Source organism: Falco naumanni, chromosome 4 (genome assembly GCF_017639655.2).
Source record: "Falco naumanni isolate bFalNau1 chromosome 4, bFalNau1.pat, whole genome shotgun sequence".
In the NCBI taxonomy this organism is placed as follows: Eukaryota; Metazoa; Chordata; class Aves; order Falconiformes; family Falconidae; genus Falco; species Falco naumanni.
The window spans coordinates 94,674,980-94,695,518 of record NC_054057.1 but is presented as its reverse complement, the minus strand read 5'-3'; the positions used below and the strand labels follow the sequence as shown (position 1 = coordinate 94,695,518).

The following is a 20,539-nucleotide window of genomic DNA, read 5'->3' as shown; positions in this document are numbered from 1 at the left end:
TTTAGCAATATCAGACCCATCAGTTGAAAAATAACTGAAGAATGCTGTCGAGAGAGATGTCTGCATGGTGCTGAGGAGCTAAGCAGAGCTGGGGAGCCTGGACACGGTTGCTCGTGGCTTTTGGATGGGGTTATGTTAGCCTGGGTGAAGAACAAGACCGAAGTGTCATATAAGCACCGAGACTGCCTGTATTGCTAGACGTGAATTTGCAACTATAAGGAGTGAACAAGGCAGGAAAACTTAATTCCATTTGTAAAAAGGGAGAACAATAAAAAAACCAAATGTGGGCAAATGGAGTATTATCTTCAAAGGAACAAACTACCATGTAGTTGTGGCGGGCTGCCCCCGGCTATGGGCCAGGTGCCCCCCCAGCCGCTCTGTCCCTGCCCCCCCGGGCACAGACCATCTCCCCAGGGCCGGCTCAGCCCCTCACACCCTGCGGCTTCTGACTGCTGCCGTGCTGGAGCTTTTCCCTGGGGAAACCAGTGATCCCAGAGCCGCTGGGCCTGGGGAGCGCTGGGCCCAGCTGGGAGCCGGCTGGCAGGGGCGGCAGCAGGCATGGGGGCAGCTCCAGGCAGCCCCCACCGCCAGCACCCCCCGCACACCCATACAGTAGATGCAGTTTTCTGTTTTATTCTGGCTATGATTTGCATTGAATCATTCTTGAAAGCAAGGCCAGTTTCAGGCAACAGAAACCCAAGCTGTGCATTCACAGTGATCCCTAAATCTGATTATAGGACTGTGCTGCTGATGAAACCTGACTTCACCTCTTAGAGCACGTCTGGGACTTGCTCACAGGTCATTGTCCCTAGTGCAGTGACAATGCCACAGAATCCCTACCTGCTAAGAGTCTTAGTAGTGTTATGCCCATAATGCAAACACTAGATTAAGTCCATGTTCTGCCACTGACTTGATGTTTGACAAAGGAGCTTTGCGTGTTTTGTTTTTCACTTTGCTAAATGGGATAATCATTCTTGCTCATCTCTTTAAAGCAGTTTGACATCCATGACGGGAAAACACTCAACAGAGCTGTACAGAAATCTAGCTATTTGAGAGTAACTATATGGAAATCTAAACTGTGTCAACACAATAATTACTTGATCTTCAATTTCACCCAATATGTGTTTTAGGTTTAATTTAATTTTCTTTATGGCAATCTAACCGCAATATTGGCATAATATGGTTCATCTTTAAGCATCACTCAGTCTCTTCTCCCAGGTGACAAGGGACAGGACAAGAGGAAATGGCCTCAAGTTGCACCAGGGGAGGTTTAGGTTGGGGATTTGGAAACATTTCTTCACTGAAAAGGTTGTCAAGCACTGGCACAGGCTGCCCGGGGAAGTGGTTGAGTCACCATCCCTGGAGGTATGTAAAAGATATGCATGTAAAAGATAAATGAAGATGCAGTGCTCAGGGACAAGGGTTAGTGGTGAGCTTGGCAGCTCTGTGTTAATGGGTTGTATTCCATGATCTTAAAGGTCTTTTCCAGCTTGAATGATTCTATGATTATAAGGGCAGTAAGGAACTGGCACAGGTTGCCCAGAGCAGCTGTGGGTGCCCCATCCCTGGAGGTGTTCACCACCAGGTTGAACGGGGCTTGGAGCAACCTGGTCTGGTGGAAGGTGTCCCTGCCCATGGCATGGGGTTGGAACTAGATGGTCTTAAAGGTCCCTTCCAACCCACACCCTTCTCGGATTCTATGTTTGTTTTGGGGCATACTTACATATTAGTATCCTGCTTAGGCACAGTGGAAGTGTTCCCTCCCCCTGAAAGCTAAACTGTCAACACAGATAACACATTATGAATAGAAGAAAGCTTTGTATGACTCAGCAGAACAGTGTGAAGGTCCCAATTAGCCCAGGTGCAATAAGGAATTGCCCCCATCCAAACACAAAATACAAACTTTGCATTGCACAGAGGAGGGATGAAAGGCAGAAACAAAAGCTTCATGGTTTGATGAAAAGAACAACAGCTTCCTCTCCCCCTGTGAGCTGTACACGCCAGCCCTATCGAAGCTCTGGTACCTCAAGTCAAGCAGCATCGCCCAGGACATATATTTGTATACTAGATCTTAGCTTTTTAGAACTAGTGTTATCATTAAAACAGAGCCGAAAGCTCCTAAGCTGTGCATTTCAAGTAGCAGAAGAGAGTATCTAATTTTGACACCTGGAGAAACACAAGCAAAGCCATTACAAAGAGATGAGTCCTGCTGCTTTCTCCCTTGCGTCAGTATCACGTATATTTCGTCATTCATGAAGACACAGTTCATCAGAAACACCGCCTAACCTGCAGAGGCTCAGGCTGTCAATGTAGCTTAGCGGTGGGCTTTTTCTAAGTTATTTTTAATTGTTTGTTTGTTGGTTGCTTTTTTTTTTTTCTTTCCAAAAGCACTGTTAGCAAGCCTACTCCTCTGTTGAGCTATTCCAGCCACCTGCCAATGTAGGCTCAAAAGAACATTCTTCAGAGCCTTATCAAATTTGTTGTATCTGATACATTAAAGCAGGGGTCCTCAAACTACGGCCCATGGGCTGGATACAGCCCCTCAGGGTTCTCAATCCAGCTCCCCCCCCCTGCCGGGGGTTTGGGGGGGAAACCAAGCAGCCGCAGATGACTGCCTGCTGCTTCATCCGCGTGCCAACCCCCTGTTTAAAAAGTTTGAGGACCCCTGCATTAAAGTAATTAACCTTGCTATTAAGTCATTGCTTGGGGTTTAGCAGCTGCATAATAATCTGGAACCCGAGTTTCTAAACCAAGCTACAGTTCTTGGTTTTATTTCACCTACTGTCATGCTGCCTGAGACAAGCAGGGTCCTGGCTGGCTGGGTGTGAGCAGTGCCCAGTGCACCACCGAGCAGCCTCGGCAGTTGTGGCCGAGGAAAAGGATGTGGCAAAGCCTCGGTGCTGGCTTCTCTGCTCTGCTGGGCTTAGTGGTGGCGCACTGTTACAAGAGGAGAGGTGTGATTTTAGCTGTGAGCTATATGATGGCACCAGAATTATTAGGTATCAGTTACCAGCAACATCCTCAAAACATCCTTTGAGTTGTGCTGTGACTTTGTTTAGTGAGGTCAGAGCTCTGGAGAAATGTCACGAATGAATGACATTTCCTATGGCATTTCTGAATGGAAGGTCCCTGTCAACCTTACGGCACAGCGCTAAGGAGGCAGGACAGAGCTGAGGAAGGTTTCTTGGATTGTAAAGGGAAACATCCTGATAGTCGGCGCTGATACACAGGCCCTCGTAAGTGCGGCAACTGAGCCTGTTCCTGAAATCCCGGCCTCTGCAGCACCAAAGACCCAAACTGAAGAAAACAAGAAAGGTCAAACAGTCATTTAATAAGTCCTGGGTGGGACCTTCCACCTCAAGGGTCTTTGAACCCAAGGAGGGACCAACAGACTGAGCTGGCACCGGACACTCCTGATTCCCCTGTGCTGAGCCCTCCGAGCCCACCCTCCCGCCTTGGTCCTCCCAGGACCTGGTGTGGGCACGGCGGAGCGTGGCAGAGGCCATTCCTGCCCTCTGTGCTCAGAGACGACCTGCTCAGGGTTCCCTCACCCTGCCAGCGGCCCACCCAGGACACGAGGCAGTATTAAAAAATTTCTGTTGCAAATAATTGGAACCCAGCTGGCTCCGGAATTAATTTTACGGCACCTTTCTTCACAGCACTTATGAGCTGTTGCCTGTTTATAAAGGCACATGAAGTCTGAAGGAAGCTTCTTGGCGCTGTAAATTCCCGTGCCAAGAACTCGCTCTGAAAAGTGCCAACAGTGCTGGGACGCGAATGCCCATCGTTTTTCTCCCCGGCACCATAAATCACCGCCAGTGCCCTCCCCATGGCCTGGAGATCACCTGTTTGCCCCGAGCTCCCCCGCACCCTCCCCTGCCGGCCCTAACGCCCCCACTGCTGCCTGCACGCCCGGCAGCCCCGCTCCCCAGGGTGCGATGGAGCCCCCGGGCTGTGCGGCAACCCCGGCTATGGCCCGGGATAACCCCCCGGGACAAACTCCCCGGGACAAGCCCCCAGGGACAAAGCCCCCGGGACAAACCCCCCGGGACGCCCCCCCGGGCCAAAGCCCCCGGGCCAAAGCTCCCGGGACTCCCCCCCGGGACAAACTCCCCGGAACATACCCCCAGGGACAAAACCCCCCGGGATAAACCCCCCGGGACGCCCCCCCGGGCCAAAGCCCCCGGGCCAAACCCCCCGGGACAAGCCCCCCGGGACAAGGCCCCGCTCTCCTCGGGGACCCGCCGCCGGCCTCGCGCGGCGCTGAGGGCAGGCGTGACGTCACGCACGGCACCCTCCGCCGCCCGCCTGCCGTCAGAGCCGCGTGACGTCACGGGGCGGGGCGGGGCGGCAGGTGGCGCGCGGGGCGGGGCGGGGCCGGCGCTCCCGGCTGACAGCGGCTGGGCCCGTCCCGGCGCGGCCCGGCGGGAGTTGTAGTGCGCAGCGGGCGGAGGCGGCCCGGCCGGCCCCGGGGCGGACTACAAGTCCCAGGCGGGGCGGGAGGCGGCGCTGCGAGTGTGCGGGAGCGGGCGGCGCGGCGGGGCTCGGCGCGGCGGTAACCTCCCGTCTCTCCCTCTCGCAGCGGCGGCGACGATGCAGGCGGAGTCGGGGATCGTGCCGGACTTCGAGGTGGGCGAGGAGTTCCACGAGGAGCCCAAGACCTACTACGAGCTGAAGAGCCAGCCCCTCAAGAGCAGGTGGGACGGGCGGCGGCCGGGGGACGCGGTGCCCCCGCTGCGCCAGGCCGTCGGCGGGCGCCCGGCGACACCCCGCGCTGAGGCGCGGCGCCCCGCGCGGCCGTGCGGCGCCTCCTGCCATAATAGCGGCGTTGTCGGGCGGGAGGGCGGGCCGGGCCCGCGTTATGTAAAGGGCATTGTTGGCCGTGCGGGGCCTCCCTGCCACGCCGGGGCGGCCCGCGGGGACAGCGGGCGGGGGGCGAGGCACCGGCGGCACCTGCCCGGGGGGGCGCCGGCGCTGCCCGGGCCCCGCAGGTGCGGCGGCGGCGGGTGCGGGCCGCCCGCAGCTGCAAAGTTGTTGCAAGGTCTCGCAGCGTCTCAGGTGGTTCTGGGGGTTGTTTTTGGCTCCGAAGGCCGCTCTGTTATGTGCTGCGGGACTGGAAACTTTTGCCTGGGGACATCGCTTTCTTCCTGAAGTGTTTTTTCCACGCGATAGACCTTTTGCTCTTATCTAGAGCAGCTGCGGCACGCAGATACGCTCTGTGGAGGCAAGCACGGTGGTGTGCACCCCTCTGCTTGCGGGGTGTCGGACCCGCTCCCCATCCTAGCGCTGGAAGAAGTGAGGCACTGCTCTCCCACACCCTGAGCATCCCACCGTGTCCGTGACAGCACGTTTCTCCTTCCCCTGGCTTGCCATTCGGAGCACCCCGGCAGTAGCAAACCCTCCATTTCGTTACAGCGCTCTCCTAAGCCATAGTCAGCTGCGCGTAAGGTCATTGCTGCGAGTGTCATGTTCGTAATCAAGCCTGTTGTTAGCCTGTCTTTGTAGTCACGGTTTTCAGTTTTGAACAATGCTCTTCGTGCGTCTGTGCGTGCAGTCAGAAAATGAATGGGAAGGTAAATATAAAAAAACTGTGCTAGAATGAGCTTAGATTGTACCGCCTGCCAGAGGCGCTTCAAAGTAAATAAATTAACTTTTGATCCTGCTCTGAGTGTTTCAGAAACATCAAAGGTCTGTTAGTAAAAGATGTTACAAATTCTGTCACTGTTGCAAGGGCTGGCAAATCTGGGGCCGTGTCCTCTGGCCTGTCTTCACAACAGCTCTACCTCTCGCTGAACCTGTGGTGTTGCTCAGAAATGGTGTGTGTAGTGGAGGTGATGTGCAGCCTGACGGGCTAACTAAAGGTGCCAGAGTGAGCAGGGAGGTTGCCATTATCCGGGCAATTAGCTGGGAGCCAGGCTAACATGCAGGCAGGGAGAGGACAGGGCAGAAAGATGGGTTGATGAGCAGGGATGGGTTCCAGCTGTGTTGGAGGCAGCTGGGAGACCCACAGGGCTTTGGCCTCGGTGCCTGCGTCCTGGTGGAGTGGGGCAGGTGTGGGGTAGATCGTGATGACTGTGCCGTTGTTAAATAGCCCTGTTTGCACCAGCTGTGGGTTCTAACTGGTGTGGGGGAGTTGTCCCTTTGTGGTTGTCCACTTTGCAGTCAGCAGCTTTTCTATGCCTTTAGGTGGTGTGGGCATGGAGCATAGCTAGCAGGTCTGTGTTTGACCTTGCACAGATGTTCCAACTGCTTTTAATTCCTGTGTGTTGAGGCTTTGGGACCCGAATGCATCCCTGTGTTGTTCACTTCTCTCAGGGAGATGTGAATAAATATATTCTGTAATGAAGCGCTGGAGTATTTAGCCATCTTCTAAATGTTGTCACTTCAAACTGCCCTGGACTAATTGCCCTGTTACGTTCTTACTTGATACTCCTGCAGAGCTGGCACTGCCCACCCTTTGGGTTTAAAGGGTCCCCGGTGTCAGTCATCTGGGCATCCTGGTGGTGCCCTGGGCCAGCATCTGTTCTGATGTCTCCAGGAGGGCTTGCTGAGTAGAAGTGATTGGCTTGCCCTGGTCTGCCTCGTGTTCCTCCACACGTCTCCGTGCACAGAAGAGGGAGCCCCGAGGGTGGAATAAACGACCCATGTTTTTTTCTGGCAGATAGCAAGCTGACATGTTAACCTCGGTGTGGAGCCTGCCCAGCTCACGTACAGCTCTTACCTGGAGGTAAAGTCTCAGTTGTCTTCCTGGTCTTGTGGGAGATGAAGAAGCCAAGGAGCCAGGGGCCCTGCCTGGTCCATATAAACTTGTCCCTGGAGCCAGGCTGATAAAACTTGATGATAACGGGAGGCAAAAGTTGCTCACAAACCTGTTTGCTTCATGATGTGCAGATTGTAATCTAGGAGGACTTCTGTAGCCCTTCAGCTTTGCTCAGGCCTGAAACCAGTCTGACTGATGATTATCATGGGTATCCAACATTACCCTGTTGCTTTCTCTTGTGGCTTTAAATCAGAGTAATAGCACAGCAGTCAGTGGAATAGCACCGGGTCAGCATGGTGTAGTGATGGGACTGCGGCCATGGGAATTGCTGTCTTACCGTCTTCTCCACAGCCTTGCTCTGGAAAGGTTCCTGAGGAGCAGGCAAACCAGGGGCAATAGCTGATGTTAGGAATGAATCTAAGTAGCAATCTACTCTTTTTCCCTGGTGAGAACTGCTGATTTCCTAGCAACATTCAGGACTTTCTCTGATCTCTCTTAACAATAAGAAGTGAGAAGCATCCTGGGCTTACTCATAGCAGCTGAAATTGTGAGTATATAGAGAAAGCCATCCAGCTCAGAAATATCTAAGAATGCCAGTGCTCAGACCCAAGAAAGAACTTGTTTTATTGCCCAGTTAAACTTAGCCCTGCTGATACTGCTGTCCTTCGCTCAGTAAAACTCTCCTGTTTGCTTCTCCCCAGATTGCTTGTTTTCCAGTATATAACAACCAGTTAAAGATTTCTCCTCTTCAGTGTGCCCTCACAGTTACTGCATCCATGTTTCATAATTCAGGTCTGCAATCCAAAGCCGCAAGGGGTCCAATAATAAGTTTTTTGCAGTAAATACTGTACTGACTTAGGCCAAGCCGCAATTGAATGCTGGAAGCCAAGGAAAAATGTAAGCCCAGCAAAAAGCTTTAATCACAAGGGATGGAGAGAATACGTGGGGCTAAGATACATCAGTTCCAACCCTATTTCCTAAACCCCTCTGACTCTGGAGAAGTTAACTTCTTGTGCTAAGTGCTGGCTACATTTAAGGGTTCTCTGGAATTTGCTGTGGTTGAATGTCTTTGAAAACTGAGAATATGTTTCAGTTGTGTTGGTTTCTCCAGAGTCACTTTTCACTGCGGGAGGAAACTGGACTGTATGACTAGCCAGTAAGACAATGAGATACATATTTTTTTTTTTTCCCTCACATTCATACTTTATTTCTCTCCTGCCATACTCCAAGAGAATAATAGTTTTAATTGATAAGTACATGCACTTAAATGTGCATGTGCTTGGGTAATGAACAAGAAAATAAGTTTTCTTTCCTGGTACAAGCACTGCAAAATGAAATTGATAGAGTTTTGCTTTCAGGCAATCAGTTGAAGAAGAAAATCGGTTATTACCCAATGTAAACACAGATCCTGACGTGTCTGCATGCAGTCATCAGGGCGCTGTAGGCTCAAGTTACGTGTATCGGACTGCTAATGAAGATTCTTTAAATAATTTGACTTATTAAAGCAATGTTTTGGATATCAAACTGGTATCTGGAAGTAAAGACTTTACAGTCTGCCTTTGTGCAGGATGATCTGAACTAACCCAGATGTGGCAAATAGAGCAAAAACTTCTATATTTAATTGTTTTTCTTTGTTTTCTGGCTCTCTGTAATGTGTGTCTGTTTGGATGGTATGCGCAACATAGCAGGCAGCAGCAAATGATTGTCAGTTGTGTACCTGCAGGTAAATGATTATAATTTGTTTGTGATCTGTGCTATTTTCTGTTGCCCTTTCCCAACTTATTTATTCTCAGACTGGTTAAAAAGCACCTGAATGGTGCAGTTACTGAATTATTTTTAGTGGAAAAAAATCATTAGGAAATGCTTTTAAGTTGCATGGTAGTTTTTTAGGAAGCTTATTCTTGTTTTATGAGCAATAGCATTGAGATGTAGAGTTTGTCGTTATTAAAGCAGTAATGTTTTTATAAAATTTTCAACATTCCTGGTGTCTAAATGTGTGGAGTTTTTTTTAATATAAACCTTCAATATTTTACTTTTATTGGCTAGTACCTTATCTCTATCCAGTTAGCATCATCTGTAAAACTCTTTTTATTTTGATTCCACCCCCCACCCGGTGTTAAGTCTTGATTTAGTTAAAACTGCTTTTAATGCCCAATGTTTGTTGAGGAAATATGCATTTCACTGAAAAGGCACACATTTTTGAAATGTGTACTTACTCTGGAGCCAAAGAGGACTTTTCTAAAGTGCCTTAGTCTGCAGATGATCAAATTTGATTTTGTAAATGAACTTTGCAGCGTGATTGAATTTGAACTTGATTACATTAGACTTAACATTGAGTTTGTGCCTTGTTGGAGGTAGTCTTTTCATATTACTGCTATTTATGGATCTTGTTCAAGTGTTTTATATTCTGGTTGGGTTCTGCAATGCAGTTTGTTCAAGCTACTGCTTATATCTGTTCCAGTTGTGCAAGAAGTGGAAAATATCCTTTATTTAGAACAGGTCACATGTGCTTGCATCCAGGAACCGCGTCTCAGTGTGTTAAAAAAAAAAAAAAAAAAGTATCTTGGAGGAACAGATTTTAAAAGTTCCTGAAATATTTTTCCGTCTGTTACAGAGGAACATTACATATTTTAAACTAAAAGTTAATAATAGCTGAGTTTAAAGTGATACGTAGGCTAGCACTCACTGAAGTCAATGGTATAAGTCTTAACCGGCACCAGTGGGAGTAGAGCTAAGCCAAAAGTATGTGTCTTTGAAATCTCTCTGGTAACATTTTTGTGAGTGAGTCAATAATCCCATGTTTATTCTGCACCTCAAATTCACTTCACTATGAAGGAAACCCTCACCACATCTTTTTGTACTTATTTATTTTTCAAAACAGCCTTATAAGGAAAGGCTGCAATTGGTGTCTGTTGTATAAACATGTGGAGACAATGAGCAGTATTTCTTTGTATTTCTTTATACTGGGAACCAGTGCTGCTCCCTGTCTGTAGCAGAGCGTTTTCCATGGCAAGAGATCCTTGCTGACCTTTTCTGTTCTGCGAAACTCTCACTCTGCTATTTGCAGTAGGCCTTTGCTATTTAGCAAGGAAACAGAAATAGCCCATGAAATTCAGTTCAGCATTTGCTTTGATAGGAACTACTGAACGTCACCTTTTTGCTTCCCTAGCCTGCTTTCCTCGGGAGGGTTTTGTTTAGCTGCCAAGCTGATCAGAAAGTGCACAGATATTTTAAGGCTGAGCTGCCTGCACTGACTGTGCACCTTTTAGTATGCACATGTATTTTCCTTTTGTTTATCGAACTGCTGGCTGTATTAGTGGTGTGTAACTACATGTGCGCTCTGCATGAAACAAATCCATACCTTTCTGGTGAGCAGGAAGCTTCACTAGGTGGCTACTATTGATTTATGGAATCCAGGTGATAATTTGGATCAATATATTATTCTGCTTTTTACATGGCTGAAAATGAACTGATGCAGCCCTGTCGATGGATAGCTGGGGTGCCCCTGGTACAGCTCGTTTCCTTAAGTGTAGTGGAGGTAATTTCACAAGTCTCTGGACCAGAACTTTTGGGGCTGCTGTGGACCTACCAGTTGTCATTAACAAGTCATTGAGGAGCTTATTCTGTGCTGTGTCTGTTTCTGTTTGGCACGTAGGGTGATATATCGGAGGTCCTTTCCAGCACGGTGGTAGGCAGCATGACTTATTCCTGCTGTACGGTTTGGTCAGGATCTAGAAGAAAACTGGGAAGTGAGAGCAGAAGGGACTTGCAGATGCATTATTTTGTAAACAAATTCAACCTCTCGCAGCATTCTATGATTGAAAGTTTACTGGGAAGAAATCTGTACAGCTGCTTAAAAACAAGGGTACGGAAGATACCTGTTCTGACACTTACTATGCTGTCCTCCTATTTCTAGGTTTGCTTTCCAAAGCAACATGCTGTACTCCTTCTGTTTCATTTTCCAAGTCTTAATTTTCTGTTTACTTTTCTGCAAAAAATTGGAGTTATGTGTTGGCTGTTAATTGTCTTCTGAGAACTATCTGCTGTTTCAGTGTTGAGAACAAAATGAAAGTCCAACTTCCATTAAGCTGCTCAGGCTCTTGGCCATTATTATCAATCTCATTCTATTTTGGATTCAAAAAGTTTTTGAAATACATTTGTTGTAACATTGTTTGCTAAAATTCACTGTATTTTAATATCATTTTTGCTGGAACAAAGAAAATGTGCTTAAGCAGCATGGCATGGCAGATTTTGCTGGACAGTTAACTATTGCATCACTGTCATATTATGCTAGAACTGTGTTTATTTTATTTTTTTAATAATCCCAACAGCTAAACAGTAAGAGGACAACTACTGGTTTGCATGTAGTTGCACACTTTGTTTCTTACTGGGGAAAAACAGCACAGGAAAAGGAATATTGTTGCATATTGATGATATAACAATGCTACTGCTTCATCTGCATCAGCTGTAAAAAAGCTGGTGCTGCTTTGAGTGTCACAATTGAAATTCTTCGGTTCCAGTGAACCTAAGTGTGTAATGCAGTCTGAAACAGATCAGCCTGTCCTCCAGCCCATCCCCGAGGTAGAATTTACAGGCCGTTTTCAGTGTTAGACACTGTCAAGGGTCCGCTTGCCATGGATGGGCACTAGCAATTTTGGGGTGCCTTTTGAAAGGGCTCTGTCCCAGTATCTTTGGCCAGAATTTCAGCTTGTGACTTGCACCGGCACTAGACATTAATGTCTGCGGGCTTCACCTGAAAATAAATGTTTCAAAGAGGATGTAGGAGTGTCTAAGGGAAAGAAGATGGTGTGCGTATCACTGGTACAAGACAGAAATTGTGAAAATTAGTAAGAAGGATTGCAATGCAACTGCTAGCTAATACTTTAACCGCTAATAGTGCCTTTGGATCGAGCTCATTCTTTCTGGTAACATCTCTGCTGCAAGGGCTGCTGTAATGTTTGTGTTAGCAGCTTTCTGGCAAGCATGCAAGCCAGGGTCTGGTGGTTTATAGCATTTTTTTTTTTTCTTCAGTGGTGATTATGTAGAAACCCTCTGTAGGTTCCCCCCACCCTGACCTGCTGCTCACAGCTGCTGCATGGACTGGACTGGCAGGTTGAAGGGCAAAAATGTGTTGCTGTGATGTATAATTACTTCTTCCAGCATGAGCCAACAGAGCTGCTTGCTGTGATGATTGTTACGTATACTGCTATGTAAAACAGAATGCAAGTTTAATGTAGGGTTCAGGCTAGTATTTTAATGTTGCAATTAACAGCCTCTTAACAGTAAACAAGTTTTTTTTTAAAATCAGTTCCCATGAAGTTTATTCCTTTGCAATGTAGGCAGGCATACATTTGCAGATGCGGAGTTTGAGTTCTATATTACCTGGAGAAATGAGCACCGAGAACAAACAAATACCTTTTTTTCAGACCTTTTTTCTTTTACTCTAGAATACCACAGGTTTGGTGTCAGGCGGCTGGAGATCAGTCCTGCAGCTGGTATTTCATAGGGACGCTTTGGCGAAGGGAAACGGTCGCATTTGAGATGATGCGGCAGTTGCCATCTCTTGGAAGAACTGGATTCATCCTTCTTAAATGTTCCCCAAAAAATGATGACCAAGTTTCACAGGTATGTTGCACCTCTGTTTGTGCTGCTATTTTGGCACAAAATGGGCATAAACCCACGTGAACCTGCTGCTGAGGCTGGTGGGCCTGGGTGATGCGTGTCGGGGGGGTCTGGTCCTCTCAGACCATCTTGTGAGACTGCTTGTGAAGAGACCACTGAAGTTGCAAGGCGTAGGAAGGAGTTTTGCAGCTTTTCAAACCTATAAAGGCAAGCGTCGTTTGTCCTCATGCCAGGATTGTGTGCCTGGTTTGGCCTACTGTTACATTAAAGAATTTAGTTGAGATGAATTCTGAGAGAAAAGGACTTTACCTGTGAAAATTAGTGTTTTGGCTACCTGGAAAGATGTTGATTACCTTTGAGACATTTAGGCGCTGGAATATTGCCAAGTTTAATGTGTTTAAAGCATCATGCCAATAACAGATACTGTATTATTGAAGCTTGCCTGTAACCCTTGCGTGCTGAGACACCGTTTCTTGTCTTCGTGGTAGGTGACAAAACAAACCGCTGTATGAATGGTAGAAATGTAGTAGGGCGGGGGCGCTGGCATCTGGAGACTGGAAAAAAGTAACAAGAAGTGGGAACAACTGGAATATCCTGAGCGAAGGATGCTTCAGAGAATGGAGACAGGAATGATGGGTGGTTGTTACTAATCTTACTGCCAGCCATCCTGTTGTAACATGTAAACATTTACAGAAAATGGGAATTACGGTGATCCTTTCTGGAGAAGCAGCTAGCTAGAAAACTTGGGATGGAGCTAAATCAGCTGGGAACTGTTGTCAGGGTCAGAAGATGGGAGCAGAGTCTGGAAGCTGTCAGATGGCAAGAGATGGGGAATATGGGCAGTGGGGGAAAGCGTTTGTGGTCCTGAAGCTTCAAACTGGGAAGTCGGAATATTACTGTAGAGATGGAAAAGGATCACTGAGATATCAGAGTGGGAGAGCCTGGCTGAACATGTTTTGTGCACATCTGCTATTTCCTTTCAGGATTCTTTGGGTTTTATCTAAATAAAGGAGGAAAGAGTTTGTAATAAAATATGACTGACTTTGGGAATACTTTTTCTGGATGTGTTCTTGCATGGTAATATGCAGCTGTAAAGCCAAACTAGGAGTACAGAGGTACAAGCCCTTTTTATTATGTTTGTGGATATCAGCCTGAATAAATAATAGTTGCAACCTGAGAGAAGGAAATGAGAATGATGCTGAGATGTGTACATATGCAGGAGGGAACAAGCTTACAGAAAAGAAAAGCAAAGGGAAAAAAACTCTTAGGGGCTGTACATTGGAAGCTGGAAGGAGTTCAAGGAGGTGTGGGGCTTTTGCAGTGAGTCCCCTGGGATGCCATTAATTGTAGTGTTTGGGTTTCTGCTCAGTCTAGCGAGCTTTGTTTGTACCAAATATTTACAATTCTACCCAAGCTCATCCACAACACATCCCAGGTGTCACTCTGCCTTCACTAGACCATAGGCATGGTTCAGAAGAGTTGCTGGGATTGTTTATTTATTTATTGCTGTTGTAAGAAGAATGTTGCTATCTGATAAATAATTATTCCACCCTTGGAGAAGGCGCATTGTAAATCTGTTAAGCTGCTCCTTTGTTTGTTAGGCTTGTGCATAATAAGTTTGGAATTTAAGATTAGTAGTGTGCTGTGCAACTGCTCATTTCGTGACCTCATCCTCCTGCTCTGCTCGCCTGCCTGTCCACCTGTCACATCCTGTTGGGTACCTAGGGCTATATTCATAAGGGGAGCTTTGGTCTAGCATTGCATCATCTAATTTTTTTTGTGTTCTGCTGCCTAATGGAATTAAAAAAAACCCTGTGAGGTAGGTGTCTAGGTTCCTTTACAGAACACATGGGGGAAAGGTGGCTTCAAAGAAGGCTTGTGAAAACCAGCATGTGGAGCGGGGGATGGCCTGAGTCAGCCAGCGAAGGGTGTATGAGGCTGGCATTGGTGTTGAATGCTGTCCCTTGAAGATCTGGCTGACTAGGTGAGCTCTTGCTAAACCTTTCTCAGAGTGGTGTGCCAAAGACAGGTCTGCTTTTAGAGATGGGAGGAAGAGTGGGTGGTACGACATCCCCCTATCCCAGCATCGTCCATTCGGGAGACGGAACATCGGAGTTCCAGTCATGTCTGTGACTCAAAACACGAGACTGAACATGTCCACCACCCTTTGGAGTGCTCAGACCAATAAACCATGGGCTTTTTGAGGTGTCTCTTTTGCAGAAGTCAGTCTGTTTTGCCTTGTATCATATTTGTTAAACTGATAGGGTCAGGATTGGCTTGGTGTAACATGAGGGAGTGAGAATTTGCCTGGGATGATTCTCAGCCTGCTCCAGAAGGTAGTTATTTGTACAGAATGGAACAGCTCTACCAGGAGGCAAGGAAGATGTGCTCAGAAATTAGATAGTTTTCAGCTCCCGTCTGTTTCTAAAAGGTCGTTGTCCAAGTCTCTGTAGTGGAGGTCACAGCATGAAATATCGGGACCTGCTTGACCTACTAGTGGTGATATTTGGGGCACAGATAGTTGGATGAAGGGAAAAAGCCTTTAAGGTTATGGGAACCAGAGATTCCTGAATTGGGAAGCAGGAAGGTGAGGAATTTGAAGGGTGGTATGGACACCCTGATGGTACTGATGGCTGAAGGGCCTCGCCGAGTGGGGTGTATTGGTGAGGAAGCTGTCAGGCAAATGTGGATATTAGGAGTGAAGACAAGTATATGTTATTTCTTAAGAGCACTTTATTTTTTAGAAATGTGAAATCATTTGTGGTACCGCAAGAGAAGCTTGAATGTGTGCAGAAGTGAGTTACCAAGGAGTAAAGTGAGTAAGACAGGAGGTGAAATAAGATTGTCTCTATCACAAACTTGTTTTTTCGATTTAGCTTGTTGCACAACTTACAGTTTCAGTCTAATTGCAAAACTATTCTGCAAGTGACAATTTGGTTCCCAGCTGATACAGCTTTTGATATTTACTGCGTAAGGCTGTGCTGTAGGAGCTGTTAGTCCTGAAGATGCTGTGGGCCAGCAAGGATTTTCGGTTTTTCAAGTGGGTTGAGTAGAAAAGTGTGAAACAGATCTGCCTGTTACAAGGATCTCGGAGGTGCTGGAGCTGCCCCTGCAAAGAAGACAGGGCTGGCTGGAAGGGGCCTGGTGCTGCTGCTACTGTACATTTGCAGAGCTGGGGAGGCTCTTTCTTGCAGCCTTTTTGGTATTTCCCAAAGGAATCGGTCACTCTACCTTTACAGCAGCCTCCTGCTTTCTGGGAGAGAGCCCTCTGAGTAGGCAGTAATTACTGTCTTTCTAAAGGAGTCTTCATTTGTGGAGGAGACTTTTAATTACCCCTCACTTAGCCTTTCTAATGAAGGTCCTTGTAAGAGTTGTGCTGGGGTAGCGTGATCTCCATAGGACAAAATTCCCCTCCTCTGGGTTTGCAGTCATCTCTTGCACCTATCTGGGGTGTGTGTTCTTGGGTCTCAGGTGGGATCTTTAGGGACTTGCTCTTTGAAACTGTTGACCTTTTGCCTTGCAGCACCACTTGAGACTATAAACAGACCTGCAGAGAGGAACAGCTCCAATGATCTCATGCTCGTGAATGCCGTTCTGCTACAGCTACACCAAGTGTCGTGCTGCATACCAGTTCAATAGAAGGAGGCTGGTGAGGAAAAGGTGGCTGCTGCAGCGAGCTGTGACCTGGAGAACCTCTGATGGTGGTTGCAGTCTCGGCTGGTAATCCCACCTTTTTTATGCCCAGAGCCTCTCATGGGCGGCCTGGGCATTAAAGCTCTTTTAGGTAGGTGCAGAAGCACATGTAAGAGGACAGGTCCTGCTCTCCCAAAGGATTGCGAGAGCATCAATGCACTATCATTATGGCACAACGTTCAGCAGATCGCAGTGGTGTACTTGTCAGCCAGCCAGGATGGCACGGACATGGAAAGCCATCAGTACTGCAGGAAAAAACATGTTAATGATCTAAAGAAATGCTTTAGTGATTTCTTGTTTAAGTGCTGGGTTTGCTTATTCGCCTGTTTTCTCATATGGTTGTTGAGATGTGCTGTGAGCTGGAGGATGGTAATGGTTTGTATGGTTACCAGTCTCATCCCCTGCTATCTGATAACTTCTGCCCTGTTGCTATGAAACGTTTTAGTGAGATGCTGTGTAAAAGGGATGAATATCCATCTGTAACTGAAGAGGTATTTTTTCATGGCTCATTTCTTGCTGATCTTTCTGATCAGTTTTCTAATTCTGGTGGTGGTGGATTTGAATGATTTCTGGTGTTGTCATACAATTATCTGATGCATGTTTCCCATCTGTAATTCAATACCTTTGCATTGAGGTTTGTTAAATAGCACAGTGCAGAAAATTGCAGTATCTGTGCTTGTTATCTCTTTTCAGTGGGTTTATATTTTGTGGCAAGGACTTTCATGGCTCTTGAAATTCCAATTCTGTAATCATAATTTAATTTAAGACAGGTTTCCCTGTATTTAGGAGCTACAGAATCAGGCTATGCTTTGGAGAAATGCTAAATTTGGCTGCTTGCAGAGTCATCCAAAGTACATAGGTTGTTCTGTAGGTGCTGTTTGGCTTCTTGTGGTGCTGTAGGGAATGCTGGGCTTTGAGGGCTATGTGATGGAAATGCAGTTCCTCCTTTCTGCATGTAGCATAGGAAAAAATAAGTAGGAACTGTGTGCACTTTGTTCAGTGGCACTTCTAGTTGTGGAGTACCCCTGGCAGCAGAAAGAAGGGTGCTCTAGAACTGCAAGATGGCATCGATTGTGTTGCATTTCTGCTGGAACAAAAATATAACCAGCTCAGCATTTGCACTTTCCACTTGTGTATTGTTTTCTCTTTATTTTGTGTATTTAGAAATGCTATGCTCTGCAAACTGCTGGTTTAGTATTTTCTGTGGAATGAAAACTATCTGGATAACTTAGCTGAATTTTATCGAAGTTTATGGTAACAGCTCTTTTCTGTCTCCAGGCATCTTGTTAGATAAAGATGAGAATTTGAGTTAAAATTCAGGGAGGTACCAATGTGCTGGTTTTATGACCTGGAATTTTGGATACAACTTGGGCTTGTTTGAAGTTGTAGAAGTAACTGAAATATTAAAATGATATATAGTCTTTACAAAAAGCTCTCCCTGAGCAAATACCTGTTGTAGGCTTCCCCCCTTCCCCCCCCAGCCCTGGCAATGTACTTTGAATTCTGGACATGGTGGGAGATGCAAGCTAAAGAAAGCATCCAGCATCCGAGGCTTCTTTGAAAGAGATCAGATTCAAATGCCAGTTGAAGTTAAGCATATGTTTAAAGACCTCCCTTGATCAAACCTCTGTTCAGCAAAGCATCTCCATGTATTCTTTATTTCAGAATGCTAAATAATTAAGTTGGGTTTGTACTAGTAGGTTTAAACTTGCTAAGAGCCCTCGGGCTGCAACATACACGGGAGTGCTCTACCTCGATCCAGCAAACCTGAATCATGAGAACTGTGCTGCTCAAGACTATTTGTGCTTAAGTTTCTGCTCACAGTTTGAATATGTTGTTGGATTGGAAAAAGTGTTCAGCATATGGCAGGCTGTTAAATCCGATGTACTTCTGAGCCTGATGCTGTTTTTAATAAATTCTACTTTTGTTGAAATACTACTTCGAAAAATAAAAAATCCCACTAGAAATAGATAAATGGGTAACCTTTTCAATGTGAGATGCAGAGTTAACTGAATTTCAGTAGTCTGTTTAACAGAGGACTGTCGGGGTGCTATTTTTTTTTTGGGGGTGTGTGTGTGTGTGTAGCAACACCAAAAACCCCCAAAACAAAACAAAAAAACCCCAAACCAAGAACTGAACTGCCCATTTAGTTTCTGTTGTCCTGATGATAGCATTGGTTTAAGGGTTGGGTTTTTTGGATGGTGTGGAGTTTAATTTGGTGGTGTGTGTGTGTGTTGGTTTTTCTTGGTGTGTTTTGTTTTTTTTTTTTTTAAAGTGAGGTGAAGGAAGTGCTCAAGCACTTTCTCAGCATTGGAAAGTTTTAGGTGTTTGAGAGATGAGTATTTAGATTTGCATGTGCTTAAATCACGAAGAACAGTTCCTTGAGCACTCGGGTGTGTGTGTGCCTACCGTGATGGTGAGTGCTTGTGTGGCTTCTCTGAAAAAGGAGCTTATATGACTGCAGCTCTTTGGATCCAAACTAAGTTGTTCTCAAAGCCAGCCACAGTCTAGTATAATGTGTCACATGGGCAGGTTCTGAAAATTTGGAATAGGGTTGTTTTCAATGGTCTTCTAAGTTTTTTCCAGTAGCTATATAGAATCACAGAATCATTGAGGTGCCACCTCTGGAGATCATGTCGTCCAGCTCTGTTGCTCATCATGCTGAGTGGGTTACTCAGAGCCATGCCTCATTGTATTTTGGAGATACTTGAAACCCAGACTCCACTACTTTTTTGGATGACCTGTTCCAGTATTGTTGACCCTTACAGTAAAAAAATTTGCTTTTTTGTTTGTTTTTTTTGAGTTACATAGAACTTCATGCGTAAACTGGTTTTTGACTTAAGTATCGCATTATGCACAAGATGAAGTAGGTGGGAGGCTGCACACCTCCCCAGGTTGTACTCCTTCAGCTTTGCTTTTCTAAGTGAGGCAAGGGGATGTATTTCTTATCTGAACTGTTCCAATTTGTCCTAAAAGCAACTGATTGTAACAGGCATAGTTAAAAGACTTGGTGAGCAAACCTTCTGCATCCTTTTCAGTCTCGGCTCAAAGGCAGTCAGGTTTTCTTCCTTGTCTTGATTCAATCTTGTTTGATGCAAACTAGGTTTTTTTTCTCCGTCATTCCCAGTTGTGGATGGATGCAAAGCACCCTACAATGTAATGTCACATTGAATAAGCACTTCTGCTTCGGTGCAGAGGTTGTGTCCAGTGCTGCAAAACTGTACCTTGGTGTTGTGCAAAGCATTTAACAGATGCTCATTGCAAGTGATGTTATCTAGACTGTTTAACATGTATAATAATTCCATGAGACTGTTGACTAAAATATTCCAGTTCTTTGATGCACCAGCACTAACTTGTCTGCCACGAGTTCATACACTAAAGTTGAAATTACTTCCAAAATAGTAAACATGAACTTTGGCTGGTTTATGCTCTGGGATAATTCTAGAATCGGTTCCTCAGTGTGCTGTGCACAGAGTGCCTTTTTGTAACCTGCAGCTGGGTCTCTGCTCATTGGGACAGTGTACAATACACTTCTGCCACGCTGTATGAAATAAATATCACGTGGAATTGGGTATCTAAGCTTCAGTCTTGATACTTGACTAAATCTTGCCTTGACTTTTCTGCATCATGCAGTTATCTAGGAATCTGGTTTTCTGCAGCTTGCTCTTGGCAGCTTCAGGGGCCGACAAACTGGAAATCCTGCAGAATATGTTCTATAGCATAAAAAAAGTTAACTGGAATTACTGGAAAAGTTTACTTCACGGGTGCCTTCCAGGGTAAAGTGAAGCGTAGCAATTAAATACAAGTCTTTAACGACACTGTCAATAGCAAGTAAGAGTGCCAGTGCCATGTCATGCCATAGCAGTCTTACTTGATTCACTTGGTATCGGACATAAAAATGAACATACAGTCTCCAGTTTGTATTTTCTTAGGCTGCATTAATTTCTCTGTGTTGGCAACTTCTGACATGTTTAGGTAACTGGTGTTGACTGGCAGCAGCAAAAGGTCAAGTATACAAAAAAACACATGTTTACTACTCCAGACTTTGTTCCTTTTGCATTTCCAGTAACTATTGAGAAATAAGCAGAAAGTTAAGGGTGATTTCCTAAAGCAGCACTTTTTAGGGAAGAAACTTAAAGACTTGCTGCCATCTAGAAACTCCAAACAAACCTGAAACCCAGTAGACTCAATGGTCCTTTTTGCTTTAAATCTATAGATGAGGATGATGTCTGCATTTATGCAGTGCTTTCAGGCTTTTCTCATGTAAATGTGAGGGCCTTTGGATGGAAAATGGCATCCAGCAATACCTGCACTCCTCGGGGTGCTGTAAGGCTTAAGTTAGCTCTTAGGTGCCTTAGTGACAAAATTAATGCCATGTGAATGCTGGATGTTGGCAGATCTTGATGGTAGTTTTTGCCTCTACCTGTACTGCCTGCCGTGTTGTTTTACACAGTTTCTTTTGTT

The 20,539-nt window shown here is 46.0% G+C and overlaps 1 protein-coding gene across 4 annotated transcripts in view; it reads left to right on the top strand.

Moving 5' to 3' along the window:
• The first annotated feature begins 4,491 nt into the window (after window positions 1–4,491).
• MITF (melanocyte inducing transcription factor) overlaps window positions 4,492–20,539 on the top strand; it is a 110,115-nt gene continuing 94,067 nt past the window's right edge. For 2 of the 4 annotated variants that reach the window (XM_040591255.1, XM_040591254.1), the window contains exon 1: window positions 4,494–4,697. In XM_040591255.1, coding sequence (XP_040447189.1) covers window positions 4,594–4,697 — 104 coding nt within the window. In that variant the 5' untranslated portion in view covers window positions 4,494–4,593. Of the gene's footprint in view, window positions 4,698–20,539 lie in introns of all 4 variants that reach the window. The other 2 variants (XM_040591253.1, XM_040591256.1) reach the window with 2 other exon arrangements.